General features: G+C 36.9%; 1 protein-coding gene across 1 annotated transcript in view; it reads right to left on the bottom strand.

Moving 5' to 3' along the window:
• Positions 1 to 1,753: 1,753 nt before the first annotated feature.
• Positions 1,754 to 13,542, bottom strand: part of LOC107751476 (contactin-associated protein-like 5) — a gene marked incomplete at its 5' end in the record, with an annotated part of 64,974 nt that continues 53,185 nt past the window's right edge. The window contains 11 exons of the mRNA XM_016567217.1: positions 1,754 to 2,569; positions 3,359 to 3,430; positions 3,513 to 3,716; positions 3,924 to 4,011; positions 5,322 to 5,455; positions 6,613 to 6,837; positions 7,930 to 8,169; positions 10,453 to 10,671; positions 11,657 to 11,827; positions 12,600 to 12,727; positions 12,890 to 13,046. Of these exons, the coding sequence (XP_016422703.1) occupies positions 2,367 to 2,569; positions 3,359 to 3,430; positions 3,513 to 3,716; positions 3,924 to 4,011; positions 5,322 to 5,455; positions 6,613 to 6,837; positions 7,930 to 8,169; positions 10,453 to 10,671; positions 11,657 to 11,827; positions 12,600 to 12,727; positions 12,890 to 13,046 (1,841 nt within the window). The remainder of the gene's footprint in view (positions 2,570 to 3,358; positions 3,431 to 3,512; positions 3,717 to 3,923; positions 4,012 to 5,321; positions 5,456 to 6,612; positions 6,838 to 7,929; positions 8,170 to 10,452; positions 10,672 to 11,656; positions 11,828 to 12,599; positions 12,728 to 12,889; positions 13,047 to 13,542) is intronic.

The raw sequence follows: 13,542 nt of genomic DNA, 5'->3' as shown, positions 1-13,542 counted from the left end.
TGGCCATTTCTGATCAGCATATGAGACTTTACACCGGTAAACATAAAATTAAATGTCTCTTCTTACTTGTTTGGGGAACATTGGGGCCTTATTTCAGGTTCTCAAGCATCTATACTGTATATATAAGTATTTTCACTGTTTTTCTTTTTTTCGTCCAGTAAAAATAAGGAAAATATTTAAGGTATTTAGGCTAATATTGAGAATATATCTATTTATTTAGTTTTTTTTTTGTTTGTTTATTTATTTAGCATAAAACATAGATTCATCTTTAACTCAAGAAACAACAACAGAACTGTCAATAGGGTAATAAAACTAAACTTAATTCATATACTCTCTATATTCTATCCTTTTATGTTGGTTTAATAATGTTTAGATTTTTTCTAAAAAAAAAAAAAACTGTTTTTAGAGCTTATTTTTGTCAGTAGATAGAACCATGTGCGCTTTTGTATTTAAGACCCACTTAACGTGATGTATGCAAGTAGAGCATCCTTTTAACATTCTTTTTTTTATATATATATTTTTTTTGTTCTGGAACAACATTTCTTGGATCCAATCACTGACTTCAGATTTTTGGAGTCACATTAGGACCTAGATAATCTTGATACTGTACGGTGCATCAGATGTACACTTCCAACAGGAAATCTGTAAGAGACTGTGATAGAGTGATAGCACCAGAAACAGATGCACTGAACGAGCGAGTCTTAGACTTTAAAGACAACATAAAATCTAAATTGACCGTATAACTTTACTTAAAGACCCTATGAAATCAAAATTGGAGTTCCGTGGCTTGTAAGATCATGTCTATTAGCTTTGAGGCCATTTATATGGTAGCACGCCTTTAAAAGTTGACTAAATAAACGTTAAGCACCTCTACGCATTTCAGATTTACAATGATCTTCTAGCAAAACAGACCAAGAAGGCTGAGGACTTGTCTTGCGAACTACACAGATTTGTGTCCAAATCCACTAGAACGAGAATTTCCCTTCCCCAGATACCAACTACAACTGATTAGCAACATCATTTAAGCTGCAAAGTATGCTGTAAAGTAAGGCTTTCCGCGGTTTAAAATAAAGCACCAACAGGAAATACTCAATTTCCAGTCCCAAAAGCTGCGTCAAATCATTTTATGGGGTCTTTACAGACAAATCGAAATGAAAATTGACACTACGTAGGTCTAATTTCTTAATAAATGAACCAAGTTTTATTGTGCATGAATCAGTGTTTTTAATAAAACTTATTCCACAACTTTTCTGCTGATGTAACCAAGTTGGCAGGAAAAATAATATTGACCAATATCACTCCTACTTTTAATGATCCAATCAAATCTCGCTAAATAAAATCTCCCTACGTTTTTTTCAATTTCACTTTGAAATATATGACATAACCATGATTAAATGGTCTTATTCTGAATGATTCTTCAGTGCAAATTACTCCAAATAATAATAAAATAAGTCTTTGGGGACTTTTATCTAAATTAAATAACTTGCTCCGCCTCCTTTTCGAATGCTATCATCAACCCCGCCCCTCCAATCGCTCACCTCCATTCTGAAACATAACACCTGCTTTTCACAACCCAATCATGGATACAATCAAGTCATATTTCCTGTTCTTTCTCTCTGCGAATTGTCACATGACTGTTAAGCTAAATGCATTACGAATGCCGTTTCAAGTAGTCCTTAGGAAAGGAAATAAGAAGGGAATGTATGAAGTGAAAACAGAGCAAAGGAAGGAGGAAGTGAAAGAGCCCCAATGGTAACATCACCCACTTTATTTGCATCACTACATTGTGCTCGCCTGTGGCTGAACAAGACCATTCGTGCTGGATTAGTACCACACCAGAGCCGTTTGATTGGTCACGGTCCACAGACTGGAGACCGTCGAGTGTTTGTTTGTCTGCCAGAGTGATTCGCATGTGTGCGCACACGCAGATTCTGTAATCTCTTTGTTGTCAGGTTAAATAATTAGCCCTGAAAGCAAAAGAGTCGCTTCAAACGTTTGATTCTCAATCCTCTACAAAGGGCTGAAGGCCATGTTTGGGTACGGCTTCTGAGCTTTGAAGCCACCTGATCTTCTAACTCTTGGGAACGTTTTGTCTAAAACCGCAGCAAAGAACCACCGATATAAACCCAGTCTGTTAAAATCCGTCACGCTGCCTGCGTCCCGCTATAATTCAACGTATCTGTGTTGTGTGCTTTCCATTCCCTGAATCCTGGATGCTAAAGGACAGTGGTTGGGAGGGTGAAGGGCACTGGCTGTGTCCACAAGGCTCAGCTGACTTCCTGTCCCCAATCCCTGTCCACTGAGTTGGCGCCAAACGTTAGGGTCGCAGCGACTCAGTGGGGGTCACGAGGTTCGTACACCACAGGTCAGATGAAGTACTCTTTCCTGCTGTCTCTCATGGCACTGTGTAGGTCCAACTCGGCCCGGTATCTGAGTTCTGGCCTGGGCTGGTGATCTTTCTCCTTGACGGAGGCCATCTGCCGGGTACGCTCGTGTCGATGGCGGTACAGGAAGCGGGTCATCACGGCCACGGCGCAGAGGGTAATGAGCACTACTGCTGCTATCAAACCTACGAGAGACAGAATAAGTAAGTGGCACTTGTGCTAATGCACAAAGGCAAAAGATTTCCTCATTCACATATCGCAACTGGTTCAAGTTGGTCACATAGATTTGCTTCATTGACCAACAGAAAGCTGCTTAGTTTGAATGCAACTTCTACGATGGTCACAGGTGCAGTCACATTTAACACTGTTTGGCAAATTTTCACAGGCAAAATGCAGTAATTTCAGTAGGAATCCAAACAATTAGGAATTTTGCATGAAGGTGAAAGATTTTGCCACACAGATTGGACATGAGGATTTGCCATGTTGACCAACAAAAAGCTGCTTGGTTTGAAAGTAACTCATGAGTTATGCTTTATAAATAGCTACACTATTGACGATGGATGATAGACTATTTTTGCCCCTGAAATTTGCTAATGTGACCACACCTTTAGTGTCAACTTTTGCACCTTCAAGATCCCTTACCAAAAATATTCGTAAAAAAAAGGTTTGATTTTACAGCACGTTTGCCTTCAAAATGGAGCAGGAACGCAGCACCTACCTCCAATTACACACATACACTCTTGACTCGTAACAGAGGTAAGACCACCATTTCTCATGAGTTATGCTTTATAAATAGCTACACTATTAACAATGGACCTTTTTTGCCCCTGAAATTTTGATAATGTGACCACACCTTTAATGTCATCTTTTGCACCTTCAAGACACCTTACCGAAAGTTGACAATATATATTTGTGAGAATATTTGTAAAAGGTTTGATTTTACAGCACATTTGCCTTACAAAAATACCACCTACCACCAATTACAGCGGAGTCACTTTGGGCAGCGTTCGTAAGTTTCTTCCCTCTACTTCCTGTGTCTGCATGATCTGTGAATAAAGTTTGTTGTTTGTACACTGATTCCATTCATTTTGCCATTTCTTGAAAACATAAGATGGTACTTTTACCAACCTGACAAAGATCTGGATGAAGACTTATCAGCCAGCTCTCCGCAATTTGACTCTACCAGGTTACCAAGAACATTGACCAACGAGCTGCCTCGATTCAATATGGCCGCCTTGAGAGGAGCCAAATGGTTGAACTGAACTGATGACAGACAGCCAATGAAACCTCTCGATCCAGCCTGGAGAACCTCCTCATCTACACCAGCTCGACCTGACAGAGGCAAGAAGACCATACCTCAGGAAGTTCTTATTTGCCGAACAAATAGTGCTAAACTAAAGCAAACTAGTGTATGTAGTGCTAAATGAAGGATTCTTGCCCATCAAACTATCTCAAGGTGGCTCGGTGTGGTGAATTAGTCAGTTAAGCACAAGCTCGCACACCCACAGCTTTAATCTTGGAGTTTAATTAAACGCCTACCTGTGACTTTCCCCAAAGTCAAAGACCTTATCGTGATCAACTCTTTGTCCGTGGACAGGCTGTATTTCAGATTGGTATCTTTATCAATCTAAGAAGGAGAAGGATACAGAGAGAAAGCGAGAGAGATGTGGCGTGACATTCGCAAGATTCTACAAATATTTTATTGGTGTGAGACAAAAGTCGCCACGTGTTAATCTGCAACACTGCGTGAAGAATACTGATGACATCCTTGAGTTTAAGCACTGCTCATAAAGTCTCTGCTACCAGGGTACAAAACTTAAATGTATCATCAGCCATGCACATCAGGGTACTTTATTTAACTCAGACTGAAAACAAATCTGATCTAAATCAATTGAGAGGAATGTGATTAATGATGCTACAACTTTCCCTCAGCAACAATGGAACTGAATTATGAAACACGAGTGGAAATCCATTATTATTAAAATTGATGCATTCATTAAATGTCTATGTAATTTATTTTGAAAAACCATTCTTATGTAAACTGTCTCAAGAATATAATGTGTTTTAGAACCATTCTTATGTAAAGTGTAACACATTTATTTCAAATTTATGCAAATTATACATGAAACCAATTTTTTCATAATTTGTCACAAAAATGTGGCCTATACATTAAAATGTGTGCAAAATGTAAAAATGTATCACAAAATACAATCTTTAATTTAATTTCTGTGTAATATATTCACAAAATGGCTCATACATAAATTATTTCATAAATGTGATTCACACCTTTGACTGAAATTCTGTGTAATGTGTTTGTAAAACTATTCTTATATAAATTGATGCATGAATGTGACTTGCATCTTTAACTGAATATCTGAGTAATTTGTTCATAAAACTATTCATACATAAATTGTTGCTTGACTGTGATCCACATCTTTAATTGAATTTCAATGTAAATTTTTTAGAAAACTATTCTTGTGTAAATTGCTGCATGAATGTGAACGACACTGAATATCTGTGTAATTTGTTCGTAAAACTATTCGTATGTAAATTGTTGCATGAATGCAACAAACATCTTTAATCGAATTTCAGTGTCAGTTTTTTCATGAAACTATTTGTACATAAATTGTTGCATGAAAGCAATGCACATCTTTAACTGAATTTCTGGGCAATTTGTTGGAAAACCATACTTATGTAAATTGATGTATGCCTGCAATATACATCTTCAAATTCGTTCATAAAACCATTTTTATGTACGTTGCCTTGGTTAGGTTCAGTAAACGATTAAGAAATTTGTTCTACTCATGTTTCATGAATAAAGACCAATGATTTATAATAATGCTGACACATAACTGCGCAAATATTCATTGAAAAGGTTAATAACTGCCAAAGAACTGACTAAAATTTGTTTCGCTTCAAAATATATGCAAAACTTACCTGGACATACATGTCCCTTCCTTCTCTATGGATCTGGACTCTGTGGAGCTCTCCGTTGGCCAAATTAAAGGACGTTGGTGTAAAGATGTCAGGCTCTTTATCTCTGTTCAGCCGATACCAAATCTGCAAACTCCCTGCGGGACGCCAATGAGATGCGGGAAACGCATGCAATTTGAGACGTAAGTAAGACAGAATCAAGTCAGCACAGCACATTGGATGGCTCATTTCCTTCCCCACTGATGAGCGTAATTGCTAGCTTGACCGCTGTTTTGAAATATGAGGAACACAGAAAAGGATGCTCCTCTCCAATCATCATCATCACCATCATTGTTGTAATCATCTACTGACAGTTTGAAGGTAATCAAAACACAGCTCTGATTGGCCAATACAGCACTGTGATTTGGCACATGCCATAACAGGACAAAATCTTCAATAAACATGAAATATACAATTTTCCTGCTGCATTCCTTGTTATTGTCCTCTGATAATATACATTTATAGACTTTTTTTAACTAAATTTAGCCAATACCTATTATAAAAACCTATTTTAGGACCTTTTTTGCATTCTCACTACCATAATATTCCTCTAAATCTCAAGGTGGTTTTAATTTATATATACATGAAAGTAATGATAATTTTTTGCATTAATAATGATACTTTCCCCCCACAATAATAAGTGAAAAATATGCATATTTAAAAAAAAAAAATTAAATATAATTTATTCTTCTTTATTATATACATTAAATATATTAATATTACAAAATTACATATTTAAATTTTAATTAGCATAAAAGCACAAAGTCCATACAACAAAAATAAGAATGATCTTTTTGAATTAATAATAAAAAAATGTGCACAATAAGCAAAAAATTACGTTAATTGTTTAAAAATTATAATATATTATAATGTAATTTACTGCATATTAAATACATTATATATTTACAATATATATATATATATACACATTACATTTATAATTTACATTATACTATACAAAATACATAAGTATTTTTTGCATTAATAATTCTATTTTTTTGCACAAGCGAAAAATGTGCTTAATTTTTTTTTATGAGAATGTGGGTTTTCTGCATTAATAATGATTTTTTTATTGCATAATAATGAGAAGTGAAATATTTGTCTATTTAAAAAAAATCTAAATATAATGTATTCTTTTTATTAATTTGGGATGATATACAGTAGAACTAAAACATATTCTAAAAATGTTTTGAGAGATTCACCAAAATAGCAGTTAAAAAAGAAGAAGCAAAAAACAGTAATATTATCTTAGTACCATTGTGAGCCAAAATAATGGCCATGTACTGTTGATGATAGGTGTTGATGGTCAGAAGCATGGCAGGCGTTTGAGTTGTGAGGAAACTGAAGGCGATGCTCTCTCGTGAATTGCTGCTTTGGGCGAAGATAGCGGAGGACTGACGGCTGAGGTTGCGCATCACGGAAAACGGTTCCTGGAAGGTGTAGGTCACCGAGGACCCGCTTTCAAAGGACACGGAAACTTCTGGAAAGGAAGAAAACACAAAAGCGTGAAAATGTTGGTGCAAAACGCTTGTGGGCAGATCATAGACGGCAATTGGCCGTGTCAGCATATTAATGCGCTGTCGAACACCAAGGACACGGCGCTGAATGGACAGAGTGGAAAATACAGAGGAAATGAATCATTTAAACTTTAAATGAATGCAAAATTATGCTTGGACTGAAACCGTCCCCTGGGCATCTCATGGTGTTCATTTACTCATAATATTATCAGAATAGAAACACCATCCCTCTAGAGTTCAATAAAGAAAACGCAAAGCCAAGAACGCCATCTCATTCACAGAGCGTTGAATGGCTCGGCTGTCTGGCATATCAGAGGATCAAACGTGATAAAGGCTGTATTGACAGCAGAGAGGTTTAGCACTGAGCGTGATGGGAAGGGAGGGTCCGCTGGGATTGGTCAAGTTGCAACCCTTTGAGCGAAATTCATCCAAACAACTGCGGTTCACGGTCATGGACGGGAGCCATGCTGAGACAGACAGAGGATAGCAGAACTGCACTGAATATCTCATGTTTTATCCAGCTCAGCTTTGATCAGGTGCAATCTGCGGGCACAACGCAGTCTTCAGAAATCAAGGTTGCAGAGCTCTTTAACGTCCTCCTTCTGGAACACTCTTTGATATGTAGTAGAGGAGTTAGGAGGATAACAAAGTTGAAACAAACTGTTTTTGATGAGGAACTGTTCCCTTGAACTGCAGGAAAATATAAAACCTTCTGTGTCAGCCACAGACAGATATGTTGGTCAATTATCAGCCAGTGTGGCCTCAACAGGGTGTGGCCTCATAAAAAGGCTAAAAACAAGCATTATTCTTCATCAGAATATGCAACCTGCAATCTTAATTCTACAGTCAACGGTCACAATGAAAACATATTATGAATATTAGCAATTCATTTCAAACCAGATTCTTTCATTGACACCCTCAACTTGAAAAGTCAATACCTTCGGTATTTTTCGACATTGTCGTGGTGGACCAATCATATTTTAGAAACCAAGTGTACAGTCAATACAAACAAATTCAATATTAGTGCAAAAGATTTATCGCCAATATGAACATACCTTTCTTGCAGTTGGGTCCTCCATAGGCCGAATGTGTGCAATCACAAACGTAGCCACTGCTCTTCTCGATACATTTCCCCCTGTTGTGGCACAAGCTGTTTTGGCTGCTGCAGTGACCCGGACACCCCGAACTGACTCCTGGGGTCATTTTAGCCCGCTCCTCAAGGTCAAGCGTCATCCCGTTGATGCTTAATGACCTGATGCACCCTAGAAATCCTCTCTGTCTCGATGCTGTGCCTCCTGCACAGACAAAAATGCAGTTATTTTTAAAAAGGAAGCTTTGTTAGCGCTAGTACAATACAATTAAAAGCAAAAAAGATGAAAGGTTTGTTAGCGCTAGTACAATAAAATGAAGCAAAAAAAACAAAATTAGCTTTGTTAGCACTAGTGCAACAAATTTAAGAGCAAAAAAGACAGAAAGCTTTGTTAGCGCTAGTACAAAAAAAGTAAGCACAGAACGACACAAAAACGTCATTAGCACTAGTGCAACAGAATTAAGTGCAAAAACAAAACAAAACAACAACAAAAAAACAAAGCTTTGGTAGCACTAGAGCAACAATATAAGCACAAAAAGACAGAACACTTTGTTAGCGGCTAGTACAACAATATTAAGTGCAAAACCGTCAGAATACTCATTAATGCTAGTACAACAAAATTAAGCATGAAAAAGACAGACCATACAGGATTTTAGAAAAGAACGCAAAGAACTAGCGTGCGAACTTACCACAATGTGGGTTTTAGAAAGTGCACAAAGCCTTCACGTGCACACTTACCATAACATGGATTTTAGGATACCGTTTCTAAGGGGGCTCTCGTGGCACTCTGAAAGAGCAGCTCATGGATGGAATGGTGCATACGAAACCCAATATGTTTGAGAGTCACCAACTCGATCTGACACGGATGCACACATCCTCTAAACGCTTTGCTAGTGCTCGCCATAACAATAGGAATATAGATCGCTCTTAAATGCACGCTTCAAACTAAACGGTCAGTGAAGACGAAGAAGAGAATGACATGTTCTCCCGGCGCCTATTTATACTATAGTCGCACCGGTAGTGACGTCATGGGCTGTCGCCGGCCAACGTGTTGTTGGTGTTTTTTCAATGTATGCTTCAGACACGGGTCACGACGAGGCGTTCCCCATAGCGACCCCTAGAGGACGCAGTTCGAAGTTCCCTTGAAAGGGAACTTTCTTAGCACTAGTGCAAGAAATTAAGTGCAAAAAGACAAAGATGTGGTACCACTAGTACAACAAAATTAAGTGCAGAAAGACAGAAATCTTCATTAGCACTACTGCAACAAAATTAAGCGCAGAAAGACAGAACACTTCATTAGCACTAGTGCAAAAAAATATTGCCAAAAAAAAGCTTTGTTAGCGCTAATACAACAAAATTATGTGCTAAAATGACAGCTTTGTTAGTGGCTAGTACAACAAAATTAAGACCAAAAATAACAGAAGGCTTTGTTAATGCTAGTACAACAAAATTAAACATAAAAGACAGAAAACGTAATTAGCACTAGTGCAACAAAATTAAGCGCAGAAAGACAGAAACCTTCATAGTGCTAGTACAACAAAATTAAGCACAGAAAGGCAGAAAACGTCATTAGCACTAGTGCAACAAAATTAGGCGCAAACAAGAAAGCTTTGGTAGCACTAGTACAACAAAATTAAACGCAGAAAGATAGATACCTTCACAGTGCTAGTACAACAAAATTAAGCACAGAAAGGCAGAAAACGTCATTAGCACTAGTGCAACAAAATTAGGCGCAAACAAGAAAGCTTTGGTAGCACTAGTACAACAAAATTAAACGCAGAAAGATAGATACCTTCACAGTGCTAGTACAACAAAATTAAGCACAGAAAGGCAGAAAACGTCATTAGCACTAGTGCAACAAAATTAGGCGCAAACAAGAAAGCTTTGGTAGCACTAGTACAACCAAATTAAGTGCAGAAAGACAGAAAGCTTTGTTAGCGTTACTACATTTAGTACTAGTGCAACAAATTTAAGCACAAAATAACAGAAGGCTGTTAGAAGCTGGTACAACAAAATTGTGTGCAAAAAAGACAAGAAGCTTTGTTAGCGCTAGTACATAAAAATTACGTGCAAAAAAGACAAGAAGCTTTGTTAGCGCTAGTACATCAAAATTACGTGCAAAAATAACAAGAGGCTTTGTTAGCGCTAGTACATCAAAATTACGTGCAAAAATGACAAGAGGCTTTGTTAGCGCTAGTACATCAAAATTACGTGCAAAAATAACAAGAGGCTTTGTTAGCACTAGTACATCAAAATTAAGCGCAAAAAACACATGAAGCTTTGTTAGCACTAGTATACCAAAATTAAGCACAAAAGAGACAGAAATCTTTATTAGTGCTAATCTAAAACCTAAAGTTAATTATGAAAGTGAATTTAATATTGAAGTAATTAGCATGTAAACTCTATTAGCAGCATCTGTGTGGAGGTACAGGGATATTATTCTCTTACGCCCCGCTGGCACAGAGCTGTCACTCAAGGCGGTGCCTACCAATGAACAGCTGGCTGTTGAGCTGAAGGTGGGTGTGGCCTTCAGACGGGGCCTCCAGGAAACGCAAGGGCAGCTGGTCCACCTGCAGCGACGCCTCCTTCACATTCCTCTCCGCTCGGACGTAATGCCACTGCTTGTCGTTCAGCGGCACGTGAGACTTTACCGTCAGAACCACCGGCCCGTTACCAGCATCAAACGTGAAGGTCACGACGGAGGGTGCTGCGGGATTCAGAACAAAACACACAAATCACTACATATGCAACAGGACTTTGTGTATATCATTTATTAGATACTAATTGCAGGGTTAATATATATATATATATATATATATATATATACTGTATATATTACACACATTTTTTAAAAATATGCAAGCACAAGTTGTTCTTTGAACCATGTAAGAAGTCAAGGTTCAGTGTGACATGGAACAACACCTCGTTGTAATGCAACTACCTTGTTTACATGGAGTCAATGTATTTTGGCAAGTCTTGGTGAAAAAAATTAGCCTTATACTTGGGGGAAAATATATAAAAAATATGAAGGCAGGCAGTATGATGAAGATGAACAGCCTCAGTGAACTGTGTACATTAATTACACAGCTGATGGTTTCAGCGGCACAGTTCACTAAAACGGCTCTTTCCACTCAAACTGGCTACGTCCTCTCCTCTTTGCTGCAAATACCTAATGACACGGCTTTTACCATTTTAATTCCACATTTGTGTTGATAAAGCGTTATAGATAGATTGGTTGAAGCTCACAAAACCTGTGAGGGAACATGTTCAGATCATATTTCATGAAAAAAAATAAAAATAAAAAATAAATAAATACATAAATAAATAAAAAATAGGAAAACATAAATATGGTAATATGTCATATTAAAAATATTAAACATGTAATATATTTTAAATAATTTATTAGAAATAATTTTAATTATTTATTTATTTTTATTAAGTGATCAAATATTTACAAAAATAATTAATATACAAATATAATATACATTTTAATGTAAAAAATTAAATAAAAAATTAAAAATCTATTTTATTTCTTAAAAAGCACAGAGGAAAAAATTACCACTTAATATATACTGTCATATTTTACAACCCAACCACATAAATAAATAAATACAATTCTTAACTCTTCTTCATTTGAAAAGTTAGTTATTTCACTTTTTTGAAAGTCTAGTTCTCAATATAAGGGGACTCACCACTGAGCTCCACTCTAATGAAGTCTTTTGTGCCCAGATTTTCCAGGAAGACTCCGGAGGGAGCCGTGGTTTTGAAATAGAGTGAGATGTCGACGCTGAGCTCGGCCTGAAGTGTTGGGAAGTGCAGGTAGGATGACCCCTGGTAGAAGGAAGCGGCGTTCCACAGAAACCCTGAGGTAAGGGGAGACTGATTATGGTTTTCATTAAAATATTCTTACAATAAGACTTAATTATGACCTGGAATTTAAGGAGTCTTGTCAAAAATGATATCACTCTTTTATAGCTAAGGTGTGATAGACTGTGTAAGTGAAGACAAGATCTGACTGCAAGTTCTAGATATACACAATTTTAAGGCTGTTAAAATTAACGCATTAACACATGGGATTAATAGGACTAATGTGTTCAAAATGCACAAAAAAAGGTTAAGCATGATCAATTCATTTATTAAACTGACAGCAACAACTGTTGCTCAAACAGTAGAAGGCAGCACTAAAATGAGAAGATCAGGAATTTGATTCCCAGGATAAGCATGGATAAAACTATAGCTTGCAATGTAAATAATTTTGGATAAAAGCATCTGTCAGACTCATAAATGTAAATGTAACAAATTCACTTAAAAAGGAACTGAATGCGTTGGCATGCTAAAAGTCAAAATATTAAACATGATTATTTTAATACACTGACAGAAATAATCAAACTGAATGAATTAACACTGTAACTACAAAAAAAAGTACAAAAACTAAAGATAAAATTGTATTGTACTAAAAACCATAAAAAACATATGGTTAAAAAAAAAGATGAATCCTTTTTTTGTAAAATCTGTAAGACTCGTGTGCTTTCATCACAACAGAAATAAACATATTCCCATCTATTGTGTTACAATTCACTTCTGTGCATTTCTAAAGTGTGAACAAATGAGATGAGCCTATGTATGCTTACGTACTGTCCCCGTAGCAGTGCAGAGATCCCACTCGGTAAATAGCTTCTGACCCGCTTCGGTTTGTGTCTCCTACCAAGATCTCGGTCACTGGTAAGTGCTCTTTGTAGGACAGCACTCCTGTGTCATTCTCCCTGTTCACAAGCAAACAATAGCTGTGGGCTGCTCTCACTATCTGCAGCTATTGATACTGTCAACATGTGCTGAGATGATATTCAACAGATACAAACAAACAACACAAAATCTAATATGAAAGAGCACCAGTGTAGAAACAGGCAAACAGTGAAGGCTCGTACCATGAGCTGCGGTCAGCGTCACAGTTGCAGAAGTGGTTCATATCGATGCAGTTTTCATCCAGACTGCAGGCGCACTGCTGCACCCCGGGGAGAAATCCACCCCAGTACGTCCTTCTCTCTCCTGCCCGGTCCAGCCACCAGGACAAGGGCGTTCCATCTGGAGCAAACACATTTCAGACAACACATTTCTTTATTTCGCCAGTGACATCTAACACTGCGTGATAACAAAAAACGCCTTAGGGATGTGCCAATATAGAAGGTTAATACGACAGTCAATGACTATTTTTGTGTTACGGCTGATAAACATAGTTTGCCCAAAGATATTTTATTAAATACTCACACTTACATGTTTTACATTAAATCAGGCATGAAAACATTCATTAAAAAAATGAGAGAGAGAGAGAGAGAGAGAGAGAGAGAGAGAGAGAGAGAGAAAGAGAAAGATGGCTAATAATTTAGCAATTTGAAAAATATGAATAAAAATATTGTATAATATTTGTTGGAAATATCAAAATCGACTTTAGACAAACAAGGATAAAAAATAATATAAAATAAAAAAGTAATTTTGATTTTATATTTGACAAATGCAACTTTGTTACGACTTTCTACTCTTAGATCTAGTTTTAAAAGTTATAATGATAATAATAATAATA

Source organism: Sinocyclocheilus rhinocerous, unplaced genomic scaffold, assembly GCF_001515625.1.
Source record: "Sinocyclocheilus rhinocerous isolate Xijiao unplaced genomic scaffold, SAMN03320098_v1.1 scaffold2046, whole genome shotgun sequence".
Taxonomy (NCBI): Eukaryota; Metazoa; Chordata; class Actinopteri; order Cypriniformes; family Cyprinidae; genus Sinocyclocheilus; species Sinocyclocheilus rhinocerous.
The sequence above is the reverse complement of the archived record's forward strand: the minus strand, read 5'-3'. Positions and strand labels throughout refer to the sequence as shown.